General features: G+C 51.4%; 1 protein-coding gene across 3 annotated transcripts in view; it reads left to right on the top strand.

Annotated features, from left to right (window-relative positions):
• The window catches only part of OLFM1 (olfactomedin 1), a 79,652-nt gene that overhangs the window by 33,839 nt on the left and 23,387 nt on the right, over window positions 1-22,426 (top strand). Inside the window, exons 1-3 of one of the 3 annotated variants that reach the window (XM_075324346.1) lie at window positions 13,327-13,786; window positions 19,599-19,748; window positions 20,202-20,357. In XM_075324346.1, the coding sequence (XP_075180461.1) occupies window positions 13,637-13,786; window positions 19,599-19,748; window positions 20,202-20,357 (456 nt within the window). In that variant the 5' untranslated portion in view covers window positions 13,327-13,636. Of the gene's footprint in view, window positions 1-13,326; window positions 13,787-17,356; window positions 17,489-19,598; window positions 19,749-20,201; window positions 20,358-22,426 lie in introns of those variants that run through there. The other 2 variants (XM_075324347.1, XM_075324348.1) reach the window with 2 other exon arrangements.

Genomic DNA, 22,426 nt, shown 5'->3' with positions numbered 1-22,426 from the left:
AGGAGACGTGTCCTCTGTGCCTTCATTGTGTATGAACACGTGACTGGACTCAACATGTACAGGAAAAAAGTTTAATCATCATAGACTGATTCTTTACTGTACGAGCAGTGATGCTATGGATTCTTTACTATATGAGCAGTGAGACTATGGATTCTTTACTATATGAGCAGTGAGACTATGGATTCTTTACTATATGAGCAGTGAGACTATGGATTCTTTACTATATGAGCAGTGAGACTATGTATTCTTTACTGTACGAGCAGTGATGCTATGGATTCTTTACTATATGAGCAGTGAGACTATGGATTCTTTACTGTACAAGCAGTAATCCTATGGATTCTTTACTATATGAGCAGTGAGACTATGTATTCTTTACTGTACGAGCAGTGATGCTATGGATTCTTTACTATATGAGCAGTGAGACTATGGATTATTTACTGTACAAGCAGTAATCCTATGGATTCTTTACTATATGAGCAGTGAGACTATGTATTATTTACTATATGATCAGTGAGACTATGGATTCTTTACTGTACAAGAAGTAATCCTATGGATTCTTTACTATATGAGCAGTGAGACTATGGATTCTTTACTGTACAAGAAGTAATCCTATGGATTCTTTACTATATGAGCAGTGAGACTATGTATTCTTTACTGTACGAGCAGTGATGCTATGGATTCTTTACTAAATGAGCAGTGAGACTATGTATTCTTTACTGTACAAGCAGTAATCCTATGGATTCTTTACTATATGAGCAGTGAGACTATGTATTCTTTACTGTACAAGCAGTAATCCTATGGATTCTTTACTATATGAGCAGTGAGACTATGGATTCTTTACTGTACAAGCAGTAATCCTATGGATTCTTTACTATATGAGCAGTGAGACTATGTATTCTTTACTGTACGAGCAGTGATGCTATGGATTCTTTACTATATGAGCAGTGAGACTATGGATTCTTTACTGTACAAGCAGTAATCCTATGGATTCTTTACTATATGAGCAGGGAGACTATGTATTCTTTACTGTACGAGCAGTGATGCTATGGATTCTTTACTAAATGAGCAGTGAGACTATGTATTCTTTACTGTACAAGCAGTAATCCTATGGATTCTTTACTATATGAGCATTGAGACTATGGATTCTTTACTGTACAAGCAGTAATCCTATGGATTCTTTACTATATGAGCTGTGAGACTATGTATTCGTTACTGTACAAGCAGTAATCCTATGGATTCTTTACTATATGAGCAGTAATCCTATGTATTCTTTACTGTACGAGCAGTAATGCTATGGATTCTTTACTAAATGAGCAGTGAGACTATTTACTGTACAAGCAGTAATCCTATGGATTCTTTACTATATGAGCAGTAATCCTATGTATTCTTTACTGTACGAGCAGTAATGCTATGAATTCTTTACTAAATGAGCAGTGAGACTATGTATTCTTTACTGTACGAGCAGTGATGCTATAGATTCTTTACTATATGAGCAGTGAGACTATGTATTCTTTACTGTACAAGCAGTAATCCTATGGATTCTTTACTATATGAGCAGTGAGACTATGTTTTCTTTACTGTACAAGCAGTAATCCTATGGATTCTTTACTATATGAGCAGGGAGACTATGTATTCTTTACTGTAAGAGCAATGAGACAATGGATTCTTTACTGTATGAGCAACAGAGCTATGGATTCTTCACTATAGGAGCAGTGAGACTATGAGGTTATGAATTTTTTACTGTACGATCATTGAGACTATGGATTCTTTACTGTACAAGCATTGAGACTCTGCATTCTTCAATGTACAAACAGTAAGACTATAGATTCTGTACTATGGTTATACTGTACAAGCAGTGAGGATATGGATTATTTGCTTTACGAACATTGAGACTAATTTTACATTATGAGCAGTGAAGGTATGGATTCTTTATGGTACGAGCAGTAAAACTATGAATTTTTATTGTATGAGCAGTGACTCTATCAAACTAGTGAGACCATTAATTTGCTGTACGAACAGTGAGGGTATGAATTCTTTACTGTATGAGCATTGATACTATGGATTCTTTACTGTACGAGCAGTGAGACTATGGATTCTTTACTGCACAGTAGTGAGACTATGGATTCTTTATTGTTCAAGTAGTGAGACTATGGATTCTTTACTGTACATGCAGTTAGTCTATGGATTCTTTACTATATGAGCAGTAATCCTATGTATTCTTTACTGTACGAGCAGTGATGCTATAGATTCTTTACTATATGAGCAGTGAGACTATGGATTCTTTACTGTACAAGCAGTAATCCTATGGATTCTTTACTATATGAGCAGTGAGACTATGTATTCTTTACTGTACGAGCAGTAATCCTATGGATTCTTTACTGTACGAGCAGTGATGCTATAGATTCTTTACTATATGAGCAGGGAGACTATGTATTCTTTACTGTACAAGCAGTAATCCTATGGAATCTTTACTATATGAGCAGGGAGAGTATGTATTCTTTACTGTACAAGCAGTAATCCTATGGATTCTTTACTATTTGAGCAGGGAGACTATGTATTCTTTACTGTACGAGCAGTGATGCTATAGATTCTTTACTATATGAGCAGTGAGACTATGTATTCTTTACTGTACAAGCAGTAATCCTATGGATTCTTTACTATATGAGCAGGGAGACTATGTATTCTTTACTGTAAGAGCAATGAGACAATGGATTCTTTACTGTATGAGCAACAGAGCTATGGATTCTTCACTATAGGAGCAGTGAGACTATGAGGTTATGAATTTTTTACTGTACGATCATTGAGACTATGGATTCTTTACTGTACAAGCATTGAGACTCTGCATTCTTCAATGTACAAACAGTAAGACTATAGATTCTGTACTATGGTTATACTGTACAAGCAGTGAGGATATGGATTATTTGCTTTACGAACATTGAGACTAATTTTACATTATGAGCAGTGAAGGTATGGATTCTTTATGGTACGAGCAGTAAAACTATGAATTTTTATTGTATGAGCAGTGACTCTATCAAACTAGTGAGACCATTAATTTGCTGTACGAACAGTGAGGGTATGAATTCTTTACTGTATGAGCATTGATACTATGGATTCTTTACTGTACGAGCAGTGAGACTATGGATTCTTTACTGCACAGTAGTGAGACTATGGATTCTTTATTGTTCAAGTAGTGAGACTATGGATTCTTTACTGTACATGCAGTTAGTCTATGGATTCTTTACTATATGAGCAGTAATCCTATGTATTCTTTACTGTACGAGCAGTGATGCTATAGATTCTTTACTATATGAGCAGTGAGACTATGGATTCTTTACTGTACAAGCAGTAATCCTATGGATTCTTTACTATATGAGCAGTGAGACTATGTATTCTTTACTGTACGAGCAGTAATCCTATGGATTCTTTACTGTACGAGCAGTGATGCTATAGATTCTTTACTATATGAGCAGGGAGACTATGTATTCTTTACTGTACAAGCAGTAATCCTATGGAATCTTTACTATATGAGCAGGGAGAGTATGTATTCTTTACTGTACAAGCAGTAATCCTATGGATTCTTTACTATTTGAGCAGGGAGACTATGTATTCTTTACTGTACGAGCAGTGATGCTATAGATTCTTTACTATATGAGCAGTGAGACTATGTATTCTTTACTGTACAAGCAGTAATCCTATGGATTCTTTAGTATATGAGCAGGGAGACTATGTATTCTTTACTGTAAGAGCAATGAGATAATGGATTCTTTACTGTATGAGCAACAGAGCTATGGATTCTTCACTATAGGAGCAGTGAGACTATCGATTCTTTACTGGACAAGTAGTGAGACTATGGATTCTTTAATCTACGAACAATGAGGTTATGAATTTTTTACTGTACGATCATTGAGACTATGGATTCTTTACTGTACAAGCACTGAGACTCTGCATTCTTCAATGTACAAACAGTAAGACTATAGATTCTGTACTATAGTTATACTGTACAAGCAGTGAGGATACGGATTATTTGCTTTACGAACATTGAGACTAATTTTACATTATGAGCAGTGAAAGTATGGATTCTTTATGGTACGAGCAGTAAAACTATGAATTTTTATTGTATGAGCAGTGACACTATCAAACTAGTGAGACCATTAATTTGCTGTACAAACAGTGAGGGTATGAATTCTTTACTGTATGAGCATTGATACTATGGATTCTTTACTGTACGAGCAGTGGGACTATGAATTATATACTGTACGAGCAGTGAGACTATGGATTCTTTACTGCACAGTAGTGAGATTATGGATTCTTTATTGTTCAAGTAGTGAGACTATGGATTCTTTACTGTACATGCAGTTAGTCTATGGATTCTTTACTATATGAGCAGTAATCCTATGTATTCTTTACTGTACGAGCAGTGATGCTATAGATTCTTTACTATATGAGCAGTGAGACTATGGATTCTTTACTGTACAAGCAGTAATCCTATGGATTCTTTACTATATGAGCAGTGAGACTATGTATTCTTTACTGTACGAGCAGTAATCCTATGGATTCTTTACTGTACGAGCAGTGATGCTATAGATTCTTTACTATATGAGCAGGGAGACTATGTATTCTTTACTGTACAAGCAGTAATCCTATGGAATCTTTACTATATGAGCAGGGAGAGTATGTATTCTTTACTGTACAAGCAGTAATCCTATGGATTCTTTACTATTTGAGCAGGGAGACTATGTATTCTTTACTGTACGAGCAGTGATGCTATAGATTCTTTACTATATGAGCAGTGAGACTATGTATTCTTTACTGTACAAGCAGTAATCCTATGGATTCTTTACTATATGAGCAGGGAGACTATGTATTCTTTACTGTAAGAGCAATGAGATAATGGATTCTTTACTGTATGAGCAACAGAGCTATGGATTCTTCACTATAGGAGCAGTGAGACTATCGATTCTTTACTGGACAAGTAGTGAGACTATGGATTCTTTAATCTACGAACAATGAGGTTATGAATTTTTTACTGTACGATCATTGAGACTATGGATTCTTTACTGTACAAGCACTGAGACTCTGCATTCTTCAATGTACAAACAGTAAGACTATAGATTCTGTACTATAGTTATACTGTACAAGCAGTGAGGATACGGATTATTTGCTTTACGAACATTGAGACTAATTTTACATTATGAGCAGTGAAAGTATGGATTCTTTATGGTACGAGCAGTAAAACTATGAATTTTTATTGTATGAGCAGTGACACTATCAAACTAGTGAGACCATTAATTTGCTGTACAAACAGTGAGGGTATGAATTCTTTACTGTATGAGCATTGATACTATGGATTCTTTACTGTACGAGCAGTGGGACTATGAATTATATACTGTACGAGCAGTGAGACTATGGATTCTTTACTGCACAGTAGTGAGATTATGGATTCTTTATTGTTCAAGTAGTGAGACTATGGATTCTTTACTGTACATGCAGTTAGTCTATGGATTCTTTACTGTACGAGCAGTGAGACTATGGATTCTTTACTATACGAGTAGTGAGACTATGGATTCTTTACTATACGAGTAGTGAGACTATGGATTCTTTACTGTATGAGCAGGGAGACTATGGATTCTTTGCTGTACGAGCAGTGAGACCAGGGATTCTTTACTGTACGAGCAGCGAGACTATGGATTCTTTACTGTACGAGCAGCGAGACCATGGATTCTTTACTGTACGAGCAGTGAGACTATGGATTCTTTACTGTACGAGCAGTGAGACTATGGATTCTTCACTGTACGAGCAGTGAGACTATGGATTCTTTACTGTACAAGTAGTGAGACTATGGATTCTTTACTGTACAAGTAGTGAGACTATGGATTCTTTACTGTACGAGTAGTTAGACTATGGATTCTTTACTGTACGAGCAGTGAGACCATGGATTCTTTACTGTATGAGCAGTGAGACTATGGATTCTTTACTGTAAGAGTAGTGAGACTATGGATTCTTTACTGTACGAGCAGTGAGACTATGGATTCTTTACTGTACAAGCAGTGAGACTATGGATTCTTTACTGTACAAGTAGTGAGACTTTGGATTCTTTATTGTACGAGTAGTTAGACTATGGATTCTTTACTGTACGAGCAGTGAGACTATGGATTCTTTAATGTACGAGCAGTGGGACTATGGATTCTTTACTGTATGAGCAGTGAGACCATGGATTCTTTACTGTACGAGCAGTGAGACCATGGATTCTTTACTGTACGAGCAGTGAGACCATGAATTCTTTACTGTACGAGCAGTGAGACTATGGATTCTTTACTGTACGAGCAGTGAGACTATGGATTCTTTAATGTACGAGCAGTGGGACTATGGATTCTTTACTGTATGAGCAGTGAGACTATGGATTCTTTACTGTATGAGCAGTGAGACTATGGATTCTTTACTGTAAGAGTAGTGAGACTATGGATTCTTTACTGTACGAGCAGTGAGACTATGGATTCTTTACTGTACAAGCAGTGAGACTATGGATTATTTACTGTACAAGTAGTGAGACTATGGATTCTTTACTGTACAAGTAGTGAGACTATGGATTCTTTACTGTACGAGTAGTGAGACTATGGATTCTTTACTGTAAGAGTAGTGAGACTATGGATTCTTTACTGTACGAGCAGTGAGACCATGGATTATTTACTGTACAAGTAGTGAGACTATGGATTCTTTACTGTACGAGTAGTGAGACTATGGATTCTTTACTGTACGAGCAGTGAGACCATGGATTCCTTACTGTACGAGCAGTGAGACCGTGGATTCTTTACTGTACGAGCAGTGAGACCATGGATTCTTTACTGTACGAGCAGTGAGACTATGGATTCTTTACTGTACGAGCAGTGAGACTATATATTCTTTACTGTATGAGCAGTGAGACCATGGATTCTTTACTGTACAAGCAGTGAGACTGTGAATTCTTTACTGCACGAGCAGTGAGACCATGGATTCTTTACTATACGAGCAGTGAGACTGTGGATCCTTTACTGTATGAGCAGTGAGACCATGGATTCTTTACTGTACGAGCAGTGAGACCATGCATTCTTTACTGTATGAGCAGTGAGAGCATGGATTCTTTACTGTACGAGCAGTGAGACTATGGATTCTCTACTGTACGAGCAGTGAGACTATATATTCTTTACTGTATGAGCAGTGAGACCATGGATTCTTTACTGTACGAGCAGTGAGACTGTGAATTCTTTACTGCACGAGCAGTGAGACCATGGATTCTTTACTATACGAGCAGTGAGACTGTGGATCCTTTACTGTATGAGCAGTGAGACCATGGATTCTTTACTGTACGAGCAGTGAGACCATGCATTCTTTACTGTATGAGCAGTGAGACCATGGATTCTTTACTGTACGAGCAGTGAGACTATGGATTCTTTACTGTACGAGTAGTGAGACTATGGATTCTTTACTGTCCGAGCAGTGAGACTATGGATTCTTTATTGTACGAGCAGTGAGACTATGGATTCTTTACTGTACGAGTAGTGAGACTATGGATTCTTTACTGTACAAGTAGTGAGAGTACGTTAGTCTATGCTACATGATTTTGTGATGATCAATTGTTGACAGATCATATTATATGTTATAGACTCTGTGATAGGCCACTGACCTAGGGGACTAGTCTGATTGCCATATCATGAGTCTGATAGCAAATTTTGGGACATGTGGCCGCTGCATTGTTGGGCTTTTGCCTTCATCTGGATCCGCTAGTCAGCGTACAGGTTCCGCTCCTTAGACTTGTATCTTCTTTTAAACTTAAAACTACATAAGATGCAGGAAGATTTCATCCTTTTGGCTGCTGGATTCAGAGGTAAATTGTGTCGCTTCCCCCTTAAATTATAATAGCCGCAATTACATTATGCGAGATAAGAACCAGCAAAACATACGAAGCCGCAGACAGGAGCCACCAACACCAAGGGAGGGCGCTAGAGAGCTACTGCATGTGGATACAGAGTTCAGCTCTGCAGGGAGGAGACGGCAATAACGCTGCAATGCTCCCCCGTCACTCTACCCCTATAATGCTGGGAGTATGAGGAGGGGGAGGGGATACCTGCAATTTACTATCACCCCCCCATATAATCAGGCATAGTAATCTAATGATAGTCACATCAGTCAGATGATGTAACTACTATGGGGAGATCATTTTTATATATTTTTTTATGGTTTTTTTAGTTTTTTTTAGGTTTTTTTAGGTTTTTGCACCCAGTTTAGACTTAGAATGGTGTTCCAAACGTTATCCTTATTGTTAGATGATGTAACTACAACTCCCAGCATGCACAATACTGCGCTCACTCCCCGGGCTCATGTCCGCGTGTTTCTATACCATGTATGATGTATAGTCCTGAGCATCACATCTGGAGCCTCTGTCCCATGAGGCCTGTGCGGCAGCTGCGGTGCGATCATCAATGCACTGCAACATTCCCCCGGCCACACTTACACAGGTATATGCGCTATTGTTCTCTTTTATCATCCCCCTCCTCTGCTCCTTCCCCTTGAAATCATCTTTTTAGGACTCTGGAATCCTGAGCACAGGCTGCAGTGCTGGTGCGGGGCAGCAGATGGCGCCACAACATCGCATTTCCCCCGCTGTCATTCCTGTGGTATCAGAGCTGCGTCCCCCCTCCAGGGCTCCAGCCGGGGGGCTCTACCTGTGGACGCACTTTCTCAGGGCACAATTGCAATGCATTATGTTAATGGCTTTCATACCTGAGCTTCTGTCAGGATCTGTAGCTTCCTCTAATGTATTCCCAGAAGGAAGCCTGCAGCCTGCGCTCCGCATCCATCACTGTCACCGCTAACCCCTTCCTGGCCGCAGCGGCAGATACAGCAGGCCTGGGAAAAGAGGAAAAATAATGAGCAACCCCCCTATATCACATACAGACCCCCCCCCTCTCTATATCACATACAGACCCCCCCCTCTCTATATCACATACAGACCCCCCCCTCTCTATATCACACAGACCCTCCTATATAATGACCCCCCTCCACTATATCACATACAGACCCCCCCTGTATATAATGACCCCCCCTCCACTAGATCACATGCAGACACCCCCTCTATATCACATACAGACCCCCCCCCTCTATATCACATACAGACCCCCCCTCTATATCACACAGACCCTCCTATATAATGACCCCCCTCCACTATATCACATACAGACCCCCCCTGTATATAATGACCCCCCCTCCACTAGATCACATGCAGACACCCCCTCTATATCACATACAGACCCCCCCCCCTCTATATCACATACAGACCCCCCCTCTATATCACACAGACCCTCCTATATAATGACCCCCCTCCACTATATCACATACAGACCCCCCCTGTATATAATGACCCCCCCTCCACTATATCACATACAGACCCCCCCTGTATATAATGACCCCCCCCTCCACTAGATCACATGCAGACACCCCCTCTATATCACATACAGACCCCCCCCCCTCTATATCACATACAGACCCCCCCCCCTCTCTATATCACACAGACCCTCCTATATAATGACCCCCCTCCACTATATCACATACAGACCCCCCCTGTATATAATGACCCCCCCTCCACTAGATCACATGCAGACACCCCCTCTATATCACATACAGACCCCCCCCCTCTATATCACATACAGACCCCCCCTCTATATCACACAGACCCTCCTATATAATGACCCCCCCTCCACTAGATCACATACAGACCCCCCCTCTATATCACACAGACCCTCCTATATCACATACAGACCCCCCCCTCTATATCAGATACAGACCCCCCCCCTCTATATCACATACAGACCCCCCCTATATATCACATACAGACCCCCCCTCTCTATATCACATACAGACCCCCCCCTCTATATCAGATACAGACCCCCCCTCTATATCACATACAGACCCCCCCCCTCTATATCACATACAGACCCCCCCTATATATCACATACAGACCCCCCCTCTCTATATCACATACAGACCCCCCCCTCTATATCACATACAGACCCCCCTATATATCACATACAGACCCCCCCTCTCTATATCACATACAGACCCCCCTATATATCACATACAGACCCCCCCTCTCTATATCACATACAGACCCCCCTATATATCACATACAGACCCCCCCTCTCTATATCACATACAGACCCCCCCTCTATATCACATACAGACACCCCCCCTATATCACACAGACCCTCCTATATAATGACCCCCCCTCCACTATATCACATACAGACCCCCCCTGTATATAATGACCCCCCTCTATATCACATACAAACCCCCCCTCCTATATCACATACAGACCCTCCTATATAATGACCCCCCCTCCACTATATCACATACAGACCCCCCTCTATATAATGACCCCCCTCTATATCACATACAAACCCCCCCTCCTATATCACATACAGACCCTCCTATATAATGATTCTCCCTCCACTATATCACATGCAGACCCTCCTATATAATAATGAGCCCCAGGGGTGGACACTGACAGCTTGGGGCCCCTGAGCAAGAAATTGTGCCTGGGCCCCCCTTTCTTTTATGGTGACAAAGCTGCAGATATATACGTATACATTACATAGTGCCCTCTCTTGTTATGTACAGAACCATCCCTCACCTCCCCCCCTCCTCCTCATTGTCCCCTCCTCATTGCCCCCTCCTCAGGGTATTAGTCGCCCCTCACCACCCCCTCCTCATTGTCCTCTCCTCAGGCTATTAGTCGCCCCTCACCTCACCTCTCCACTCCGGCCTCCGCCGCGCCGCGGGTACTTTTCTTTCAAATAACACACAGGCCCGCGGCGTGGTGACGTCATCAATGTGCGCGCGTGTGTCCCACAGAAAGTGTCCGGCAGGGAGCAGAGGACAGACTCCTGCGTTCCGCTGCCTGCACTGTGCGGAGCTGCGGGATGAGGACAGTCTGGCCCCGGAGCCCTCATTACTGACCGGCCAACAAGGACCCCCTGAACCTCCGGCCCGGAGCGACGGTATGTCCGCCACTGATGAGCCCCTCTATAAATTGTAGAATTAGTCCTAGGGTATTATAGTGATTGGAGCACTGGCGGGGGCAGACAGGAGAGGCCCCTGTGCAGTATATGGGGCCCCTGTGCAGTATACGGGGCCCTGTGCAGTATATGGGACCCCTGTGCAGTATACGGGGCCCTGTGCAGTATATGGGGCCCTGTGCAGTAAATGAGGCCCCTGTGCAGTATACGGGGCCCTGTGCAGTATATGGGGCCCCTGTGCAGTATATGGGGCCCCTGTGCAGTATACGGGGCCCTGTGCAGTATATGGGGCCCCTGTGCAGTATATGGGGCCCCTGTGCAGTATACGGGGCCCTGTGCAGTATATGGGGCCCCTGTGCAGTATATGGGGCCCTGTGCAGTAAATGAGGCCCCTGTGCAGTATACGGGGCCCTGTGCAGTATATGGGGCCCCTGTGCAGTATATGAGGCCCCTGTGCAGTATATGGGGCCCCTGTGCAGTATATGGGGCCCCTGTGCAGTATATGAGGCCCCTGTGCAGTATATGGGGCCCCTGTGCAGTATATGGGGCCCCTGTGCAGCATATGGGGCCCCTGTGCAGTATATGGGGCCCCTGTGCAGTATATGAAGCCCCTGTGCAGTATATGGGGCCCCTGTGCATTATATGGGGCCCCTGTGCAGTATATGAAGCCCCTGTGCAGTATATGGGGCCCCTGTGCAGTATATGGGGCCCCTGTGCAGTATATGAGGCCCCTGTGCAGTATATGGGGCCCCTGTGCAGTATATGGGGCCCCTGTGCAGTCCAATATCTCATTATATCGCCCGGTTCCCCTGCCCTGCAGCTGGATGTGGCCCCCTCACCTCTTGCGCCCCCGTGTGGCTGCACCGATTCTATGTCTTGAATGGGCCTCTGACATTCCCGGCTGGGGAATGAGCAGAGCCCCCACCTCTGATGCCCCCCTCTCCTCTGATGCCCCCTCCCTTCTGATGCCCCCTCACCTCTGATGCCCCCTCACCTCTGATACCCCCACCTCTGATGCCCCCTTCTCCTCTGATGCCCCCTTCTCTGATCCCCCCACCTCTGATGCCCCCCTCTCCTCTGATACCCCTCACCTTTGATGCCTGCCCCACTGATACCCCCTCCACCTCTGATGCCCCCCCTCCTCCTATGCTCCCCTCTCCTTTGATGCCCCCCTCTCCTCTGATGCCCCCTCCCCTCTGATTCCCCCAAACTCTGATGTCCCCACCTCTGATGCCCCCCTCTCCTTTGATGCCCCCCTTTCCCTGATGCCCCCCTCCCCTCTGATGCTCCCTCCCCTCTGATGCCCCCCTCCCCTCTGATGCTCCCTCCCCTCTGATGCCCCCCTCTCCTCTGATGCTCCCCTCCCCTCTGATGCCCCCCTCTCTTCTGATACCCCCTCCACCTCTGATGCGCCCCCTCCTCAGATGCCCCCCTCTCCTTTGATGCCATTCCCTCTGATGCCCCCCTCCCCTCTGATGCCCCCTCTCCTCTGATGTCCCCACCTCTGATGCTCCCCTCTCCTCTGATTCCCCTCCCCTCTGATGCCCCCCTCTCTTCTGATACCCCCTCCACCTCTGATGCGCCCCCTCCTCAGATGCCCCCCTCTCCTTTGATGCCATTCCCTCTGATGCCTCCCTCTCCTCTGATGCCCCCCTCCCCTCTGATGCCCCCCTCTCCTCTGATCCCCCTCCCCTCTGATGCCCCCTCTCCTCTGATGCCCCCCTCCCCTCTGATGCCCCCTCTCCTCTGATGCTCCCCTCTCCTCTGATCCCCCTCCCCTCTGATGCCCCCTCTCCTCTGATGCCCCCCTCTCCTCTGATCCCCCCACCTCTGATGCTCCCCTCTGATGCCCCCCTCTCCTCTGATCCCCCCACCTCTGATGCTCCCCTCTCCTCTGATCCCCCTCCCCTCTGATGCCCCCCTCTCCTCTGATCCCCCCACCTCTGATGCTCCCCTCTCCTCTGATCCCCCTCCCCTCTGATGCCCCCCTCTCCTCTGATACCCCTCACCTTTGATGCCTGCCCCACTGATACCCCCTCCACCTCTGATGCCCCCCTCCTCCTATGTCCCTCTCTCCTTTGATGCCCCCCTCCCCTCTGATGCCCCCCTCTCTTCTGATGCGGCTCTATAAATATCCATTACATGCTGTGATTCCTCCATTATCACGTTATAGTTGTGCCTCCCCTGATCTGCTCCAGCGCTGATGATGGGAGGAGGAGGAGTCAGGGGGAGGAGCCTCGGTGTGACGTCACGCAGCCCCGTCCTCCGCTCCGCCGTCCCTCTCCCATCAGTAAGTTGCTCGTCTATCGCAGCGCTCGGTGGGATCTGGAGATCGGGCGGAGCGGCAGGTGCGGCGCTTCCATCTCCCCGGACTAGGATCGGGAGCAGCGGTCGCAGGAGGCTCGGTGTGCGCTGCGCCCAGGAGCTGCCGGATCGCGGTTTCCCCGGACTGACGATGTGTAGGAAGCGGCTGTGTGCGCCGGGCTCCGGGGAGGCTCCGATGTCGCCCGCCAGCTGTCTGCAGAGTGCCGGCCGCCGCCTCCGCGCAGTATGAGGCTCTGCAGCAGCGCAGCGGGAGACACGCAGAGATGTCGGTGCCTTTACTCAAAATCGGGGTTGTCCTGAGCACCATGGCGATGATCACCAACTGGATGTCGCAGACGCTGCCCTCGCTGGTCGGCTTAAACACCACCAAGCTAACGGCGGCCAGCGCCGGCACCCTGGACCGGAGCACGGGGGTGAGTGCCCAGCATCAGCGGAGACACCGGGGGAGACACCGGGGGGCATCTCACAGGCAGGAGCGCATGGGAGAAGGCTCGTTATGGAGCTGTCATCATAGGGTCAGCACGGAAGGACAGGTGGGGAGAGAGTACACAAGAGGGGGGGCATACAAGGGATAAGAGGGGGCACAGGAGAGGACAATGGGGGATACAGAAGGGGCTGAGGGACAAGGGGGGCACACAGGAGGGGCTGAGGGATAGGGAGGACACAGGAAGGGGGGGGGGCACAGGAGAGGCCGAGGGATAGGGAGGACACGGGAAGGGGGGGATATAGAAGGGATAAGGGTGGGACACAGGAGGGGCTGGGGGACACAGGAGAGGCCAAGGGATAGGGAGGACACAGGAAGGGGGGGACATAGAAGGGATAGGGAGGACACAGGAAGGGGGGGACATAGAAGGGATAAGGGTGAGACACAGGAGGGGCTGAGGGACAAGGGGGACACAGGAGAGGCCAAGGGATAGGGAGGACACAGGAAGGGGGGGACATAGAAGGGATAAGGGTGGGACACAGGAGGGGCTGAGGGACAAGGGGGGGACACAGAAGAGACTGGTAGGACACAGGAGAGGCCGAGGGATAGGGAGGACACAGGAAGGGGGAGTTACAAGAGAGGGGACATAGAAGGGACAAAGGGGGTACACAGGAGGGGATGGCGGGGGACGGCGGGGGACATAGGAGGGGCCCAGAGACAGGGGGCACAGAAGAGGACAGGAGGGGAACATGGGTGGAGACAGGATAGTCAAAGATTGGGACATAGGAGCGACCGAGGTGCAGGTGGGGGATACAGGAGGGGCCTAGGTACAGAAGGACACAGGAGAGGCTGAGGAACACTGAAGGTGGCGGGGGAGGAGGGGCTGAGGGACAGGGGCGGGAACATGGGGCCCAGGGGACACGAGGGGCTGAGCGACGGCGGGGGGAGGGATAGGGGGGAGACAGGAGGTGACGAAGGAAGAGACTAGGGGGACTGGAGGAACCGAGGGACAAGGTGGGGGGGTGAGGGATGGGCTGGAGACACAGAAAGGGCTGGGGGACAAAGGGAGGGGTAGCCAGGGAGAGGGACAGGAGGTGTCGGGGGAGACAGGAGGCGCCAAGAAACAGAAACACAGGAGGGGCTGGGGCACGGGAGGGAGGGGACAAGAGATGGGGAGGACAAGAGACTGGGTGAGGGTGGGCTCATAGCAGGGGACAGGGGAGGGGCTTGGGGGCAAAAGAAGGGAGAGAATGGGTCCAGGGGAGATGCAGAGGAGGACAAAACATTAGATGGGGGGGACAAGAGAAGGGGGAGACACAGCAGGGGAGGGGGAGAAGACACAGCAAAGTAACAGGAGGGAACTGGGGAGATAAAAGGTTCTGGGCAAAAGAGACAACCGAAACAGGGGCATCATGGGAACAAGAGATGGGCAGGAGACGTGAGGGGATGGGAAGACTGAAAAGGCCAGAAGAGAAGACATGGGTGGGGGAAAGAGGGGATGCATAGGGGGACAAGAGGTGGAGAAGACACAAGAGGGAGCGGGGGACAAAAAATGAGGGAGAGGCAGGAGGGGCCGGGGGACGAGAAATGAGGGAGATGCAGGAGGGGCCGGGGGACGAGAAATGAGGGAGATGCAGGAGGGGCCGGGGGACGAGAAATGAGGGAGATGCAGGAGGGGCCGGGGGACGAGAAATGAGGGAGATGCAGGAGGGGCCGAGGGACGAGAAATGAGAGAGATGCAGGAGGGGCCGGGGGACGAGAAATGAGAGAGGTGCAGGAGGAGGGACCAGGGGACGAGAAATGTGGGAGATGCAGGAGGGGCCGGGGGACGAGAAATGAGGGAGATGCAGGAGGGGCCGGGGGACGAGAAATGAGGGAGATGCAAGAGGGGCCGGGGGACGAGAAATGAGGGAGACGCAGGAGGGGCCGGGGGACGAGAAATGAGGGAGATGCAAGAGGGGCCGGGGGACGAGAAATGAGGGAGATGCAGGGGGGGCCGGGGGACGAGAAATGAGAGAGGTGCAGGAGGAGGGACCAGGGGACGAGAAATGAGAGAGGTGCAGGAGGAGGGACCAGGGGACGAGAAATGAGAGGTGCAGGAGGGGACAAGGGACAGAGAAATGAGGGAGGGGCCGGGGGACGAGAAATGAGGGAGAGGCAGGAGGGGCCGGGGGCCGAGAAATGAGGGAGAGGCAGGAGGGGCCGGGGGCCGAGAAATGAGGGAGATGCAGGAGGGGCCGGGGGACGAGAAATGAGGGAGACGCAGGAGGGGCCAGGGGACGAGAAATGAGGGAGACGCAGGAGGGGCCGGGGGACGAGAAATGAGGGAGATGCAGGAGGGGCCGGGGGACGAGAAATGAGGGAGGTGCAGGAGGGGACAAGGGACAGAGAAATGAGGGAGACGCAGGAGGGGCCGGGGGACGAGAAATGAGGGAGACGCAGGAGGGGCCGGGGGACGAGAAATGAGGGAGGGGCCGGGGACGAGAAATGAGGGAGAGGCAGGAGGGGCTGGGGGACGAGAAATGAGGGAGGGGCCGGGGACGAGAAATGAGGGAGAGGCAGGAGGGGCTGGGGGACGAGAAATGAGGGAGGGGCCGGGGACGAGAAATAAGAGAGACGCAGGAGGGGCCGGGGGCCGAAAAATGAGGGAGACGCAGGAGGGGCCGGGGGACGAGAAATGAGGGAGACGCAGGAGGGGCCGGGGGACGAGAAATGAGGGAGACGCAGGAGGGGCCGGGGGACGAGAAATGAGGGAGACGCAGGAGGGGACGAGAAATGAGGGAGACGCAGGAGGGGACGAGAGATGAGGGAGACGCAGGAGGGGACTGGAAATGAGGGAGACGCAGGAGGGGACGAGGGACGAGAGATGAGGGAGACGCAGGAGGGGACGAGAAATGAGGGAGACGCAGGAGGGGACGAGGGACGAGAGATGAGGGAGACGCAGGAGGGGACTGGAAATGAGGGAGACGCAGGAGGGGACGAGGGACGAGAGATGAGGGAGACGCAGGAGGGGACGAGAGATGAGGGAGACGCAGGAGGGGACGAGGGACGAGAGATGAGGGAGACGCAGGAGGGGACGAGAGATGAGGGAGACGCAGGAGGGGACGAGAGATGAGGGAGATGCAGGAGGGGCCGGGGGACGAGAGACGCAGGAGGGGCCGGAGGACGAGAAATGAGGGGGGCCGGGGGACGAGAAATGAGGGAGATGCAGGAGGGGGGCCAGGGGACGAGAGACGCAGGAGGGGCCGGGGGACTTGAGATGAGGGGGGCTGGGGGACTTGAGATGAGGGGGGCCGGGGGACTAGAAATGAGGGAGGTGCAGGAGGGGCCGGGGGACTAGAAATGAGGGAGGTGCAGGAGGGGCCGGGGGACGAGAAATGAGGGAGGTGCAGGAGGGGCCGGGGGACGAGAAATGAGGGAGGTGCAGGAGGGGCCGGGGGACGAGAAATGAGGGAGATGCAGGAGGGGCCGGGGGACTTGAGATGAGGGGGGCCGGGGGACTTGAGATGAGGGGGGCCGGGGTCCCTTCCGGTTTTGATCCTCCTGATTGGAGGGCTATAGACCAGCGGTTACAATGTGGCGGATTCTGCGGGTCGCTGATGTCACTGATTCCGCCCTTCATCTTCCTCTGTGCATTTGCTGCCCGGATTCTCGGATGATACTGATGGGGCAGACCCTGAGCCCGCCGCTGGTAATGATTAGTGGATTGCCCGCTGCGGCCCCCGCCCCTCCCCCGGCCGTGCATTTCTTGCCGGGTGCAGTTATTTAATGTTTTTCTCTCCTTTGTTACATGATACGAGGTCTTTACAGATTGTTATTGATTTGCATTGTTGGAGGCTCCGGCTCCTCTCCGCCATAGTGTATACAGTGACCGCTCCAGCATGAGTATGGCCGGGGTGCGGAGTATAGGCTGGACCTGGAATCTGCTCTGGATGGAAGGGGATATGCTATTCTGTGGATACTGGGTATCCTCCCTGCGAGGCCTGTACGCGCTGCTCTGAGCCCCTGGAGACGGCTGAGTTTCCGATGCTCTTAGTGTTGCCGGGCTGGTTGCAGCTTTTCCAGTATTGTACATGGTGATGACGGCGGAGGCTTTTATCCATTTCCCAGCAGAGCACAATTACCAAGTGTTGACTTTCACTATATGCAATCACTGCTCTGACTGCCTGAGCCGCCTGTCAGTGATCACCCTGCAGAGCGCTGACTGCCTGAGCCGCCTGTCAGTGATCACCCTGCAGAGCGCTGACTGCCTGAGCCGCCTGTCAGTGATCACCCTGCAGAGCGCTGACTGCCTGAGCCGCCTGTCAGTGATCACCCTGCAGAGCGCTGACTGCCTGAGCCGCCCGTCAGTGATCACCCTGCAGAGTGCTGACTGCCTGAGCCGCCCGTCAGTGATCACCCTGCAGAGTGCTGACTGCCTGAGCCGCCCGTCAGTGATCACCCTGCAGAGTGCTGACTGCCTGAGCCGCCCGTCAGTGATCACCCTGCAGAGTGCTGACTGCCTGAGCCGCCCGTCAGTGATCACCCTGCAGAGTGCTGACTGCCTGAGCCGCCCGTCAGTGATCACCCTGCAGAGTGCTGACTGCCTGAGCCGCCCATCAGTGATCACGCTGCAGAGTGCTGACTGCCTGAGCTGCCCGTCAGTGATCGCCTGCAGCAGTTCTGACTGCCTGAGCTGCCCATTAGTGATCGCCTGCAGCAGTTCTGACTGCCTGAGCCGCCCGTCAGTGATCACCCTGCAGAGCGCTGACTGTTCTGACTGCCTGAGCTTCCTGTCAGTGATCACCCTGCAGAGCACTGACTGTTCTGACTGCCTGAGCCGCCCGTCAGTGATCACCCTGCAGAGTGCTGACTGCCTGAGCCGCCCGTCAGTGATCACCCTGCAGAGTGCTGACTGCCTGAGCCGCCCGTCAGTGATCGCCCTGCAGAGTGCTGACTGCCTGAGCCGCCCGTCAGTGATCGCCCTGCAGAGGGCTGACTGCCTGAGCCGTCGGTTATTGATCGCCCTGCAGAGTGCTGACTGCCTGAGCCGTCGGTTATTGATCGCCCTGCAGAGCGCTGACTGTTCTGACTGCCTGAGCTGCCCGTCAATGATCGCCTGCAGCAGTTCTGACTGCCTGAGCTGCCCGTCAGTGGTCGCCTGCAGCAGTTCTGACTGCCTGAGCTGCCCGTCAGTGATCGCCTGCAGCAGTTCTGACTGCCTGAGCTGCCCATTAGTGATCGCCTGCAGCAGTTCTGACTGCCTGAGCCGCCCGTCAGTGATCACCCTGCAGAGCGCTGACTGTTCTGACTTCCTGAGCTTCCCGTCAGTGATCACCCTGCAGAGCACTGACAATCCGCTATATCTAGGAGTCACAGGACATAGAAGGATATAGGAGTGTTACAGTCCCGCAGACTCTGTCTCTCTGTTCTCCTCGCCCCCGCGTCTCCCTCTGGGCCCCCCGTCTCCCTCTGGGCCCCCCGTCTCCCTCTGGGCCCCCCGTCTCCCTCTGGGCCCCGCGTCTCCCTCTGGGCCCCGCGTCTCCCTCTGGGCCCCGCGTCTCCCTCTGGGCCCCGCGTCTCCCTCTGGGCCCCGCGTCTCCCTCTGGGCCCCGCGTCTCCCTCTGGGCCCCGCGCCTCCCTCTGGGCCCCGCGCCTCCCTCTGGGCCCCGCGCCTCCCTCTGGGCCCCGCGCCTCCCTCTGGGCCCCGCGCCTCCCTCTGGGCCCCGCGCCTCCCTCTGGGCCCCGCGTCTCCCTCTGGGCCCCTGTCTCCTCGCCCCACGGTGATAACATTGTTACGTTTTTGCCTTCTCCATTCCTAGGTGTTGCCAACTAACCCAGAAGAAAGCTGGCAGGTGTACAGCTCGGCCCAGGACAGCGAGGGGCGCTGTATATGCACAGTGGTGGCTCCACAGCAGACCATGTGCTCACGAGACGCCAGGACAAAGCAGCTCAGACAGCTACTAGAGAAGGTAAGAGGCCGGCCCGGTGACCATCCGCCGAGAAGAAACGCTATGTGCGGGGGAAGGGCATGGAAGCAGAATGACTACTCCGCTCCTCCAGGCACCAGGTCCCTCGCGCTTCCTCCTCCAGACCCCATTGTATGCGATGGGAGCAGATTATCTCACCAGCTTTGTTGTCTAATAATGGAGTGAATGACCCTTTAAATACTGACCTGTGTACTGAGCTCTCATTATACTGAGACAGACCGCACGTGTCGGGCGACTTTTGCTATCATGGTCTCAGCCCCATCCATCTGAGGTGTAATATTGGGTCCTGGTAGATCATCAGCACTGACCTGTCCATTATACAGGGATTTAGTAGAGATTATAATCTGATGGGGGTGGGGGGGTGCAGCACCACAGCAGGTGACGGCGCTACACATATATTGATATAACATTATTACTGTGCTTCTGTGTCGTTAGGTGCAGAACATGTCGCAGTCCATAGAAGTGCTGGACAGGAGAACTCAGCGGGACCTGCAGTACGTAGAACGGATGGAGAATCAGATGAAAGGCCTGGAGTCCAAATTTAAGCAAGTGGAGGAGTCTCACAGACAGCACCAGGCCAGACAGTTCAAGGTGGGTCCTCTCCCCCAGCCATAGGCCGAGTGCAATGCTGCAGCCGCTGTGCACCACAAGTCCCAGCATGACCGTGAGGCTTGTAGTCCTACAGCAGCTGCAGCATTACACAAAGCCTATGTACAGGAGTCGCTGACAGATATTTTATGGAAATCCCATCCAAGAGCCGCTAAACCATATTATTATAGTCCGAATATAACTGGATATTTCCACCAGACCCCCGAGCTCTCACCCGGTCAGATGCTGGATCTTTCCACCAGACCCCCTGAGCTCTCGCCCGGTCAGATGCTGGATCTTTCCACCAGACCCCCTGAGCTCTCGCCCGGTCAGATGCTGGATCTTTCCACCAGACCCCCTGAGCTCTCGCCCGGTCAGATGCTGGATTTTTCCACCAGACCCCCTGAGGTCTCGCCCGGTCAGATGCTGGATATTTCCACCAGACCCCCTGAGCTCTCGCCCGATCAGATGCTGGATATTTCCACCAGACCCCCTGAGCTCTCGCCCGGTCAGATGCTGGATATTTCCACCAGACCCCCTGAGCTCTCGCCCGGTCAGAGGCTGGATATTTCCACCAGACCCCCTGAGCTCTCGCCCGGTCAGATGCTGGATATTTCCACCAGACCCCCTGAGCTCTCGCCCGGTCAGATGCTGGATATTTCCACCAGACCCCCTGAGCTCTCGCCCGGTCAGATGCTGGATATTTCCACCAGACCCCCTGAGCTCTCGCCTGGTCAGATGCTGGATATTTCCACCAGACCCCCTGAGCTCTCGCCCGGTCAGATGCTGGATATTTCCACCAGACCCCCTGAGCTCTCGCCCGGTCAGATGCTGCATATTTCCACCAGACCCCCTGAGCTCTCGCCCGGTCAGATGCTGGATATTTCCACCAGACCCCCTGAACTCTCGCCCGGTCAGATGCTGGATATTTCCACCAGACCCCTGAGCTCTCGCCCGGTCAGATGCTGGATATTTCCACCAGACCCCCTGAGCTCTCACCCGGTCAGATGGCTGGATATTTCCACCAGACCCCCTGAGCTCTCGCCCGGTCAGATGGCTGGATATTTCCACCAGACCCCCTGAGCTCTCGCCCGGTCAGATGGCTGGATATTTCCACCAGACCCCCTGAGCTCTCGCCCGGTCAGATGGCTGGATATTTCCACCAGACCCCCTGAGCTCTCGCCCGGTCAGATGGCTGGATATTTCCACCAGACCCCCTGAGCTCTCGCCCGGTCAGATGGCTGGATATTTCCACCAGACCCCCTGAGCTCTCGCCCGGTCAGATGCTGGATATTTCCACCAGACCCCCTGAGCTGTCGCCCGGTCAGATGCTGGATATTTCCACCAGACCCCCTGAGCTGTCGCCCGGTCAGATGCTGGATATTTCCACCAGACCCCCTGAGCTCTCGCCTGGTCAGATGCTGGATCTTTCCACCAGACCCCCTGAGCTCTCGCCCGGTCAGATGCTGGATCTTTCCACCAGACCCCCTGAGCTCTCGCCCGGTCAGATGCTGGATCTTTCCACCAGACCCCCTGAGCTCTCGCCCGGTCAGATGCTGGATCTTTCCACCAGACCCCCTGAGCTCTCGCCCGGTCAGATGCTGGATATTTCCACCAGACCCCCTGAGCTCTCGCCTGGTCAGATGGCTGGATATTTCCACCAGACCCCCTGAGCTCTCGCCTGGTCAGATGGCTGGATATTTCCACCAGACCCCCTGAGCTCTCGCCCGGTCAGATGCTGGATATTTCCACCAGACCCCCTGAGCTCTCGCCCGGTCAGATGGCTGGATATTTCCACCAGACCCCCTGAGCTCTCGCCCGGTCAGATGGCTGGATATTTCCACCAGACCCCCTGAGCTCTCGCCCGTCAGATGCTGGATATTTCCACCAGACCCCCTGAGCTCTCGCCCGGTCAGATGCTGGATATTTCCACCAGACCCCCTGAGCTCTCGCCCGGTCAGATGCTGGATCTTTCCCCTCTCCTTATAGAGGAGGATTCGCTGCTATGTCTGAATGATACATGTTCGGCCGGAGGATGGGAAATCCGGATAAAATATCTGCTCAGACGTCTC

This window comes from Anomaloglossus baeobatrachus, chromosome 9 (assembly GCF_048569485.1).
Source record: "Anomaloglossus baeobatrachus isolate aAnoBae1 chromosome 9, aAnoBae1.hap1, whole genome shotgun sequence".
Taxonomy (NCBI): domain Eukaryota; kingdom Metazoa; phylum Chordata; class Amphibia; order Anura; family Aromobatidae; genus Anomaloglossus; species Anomaloglossus baeobatrachus.
This window is presented reverse-complemented; position numbering and strand designations above follow the sequence as displayed.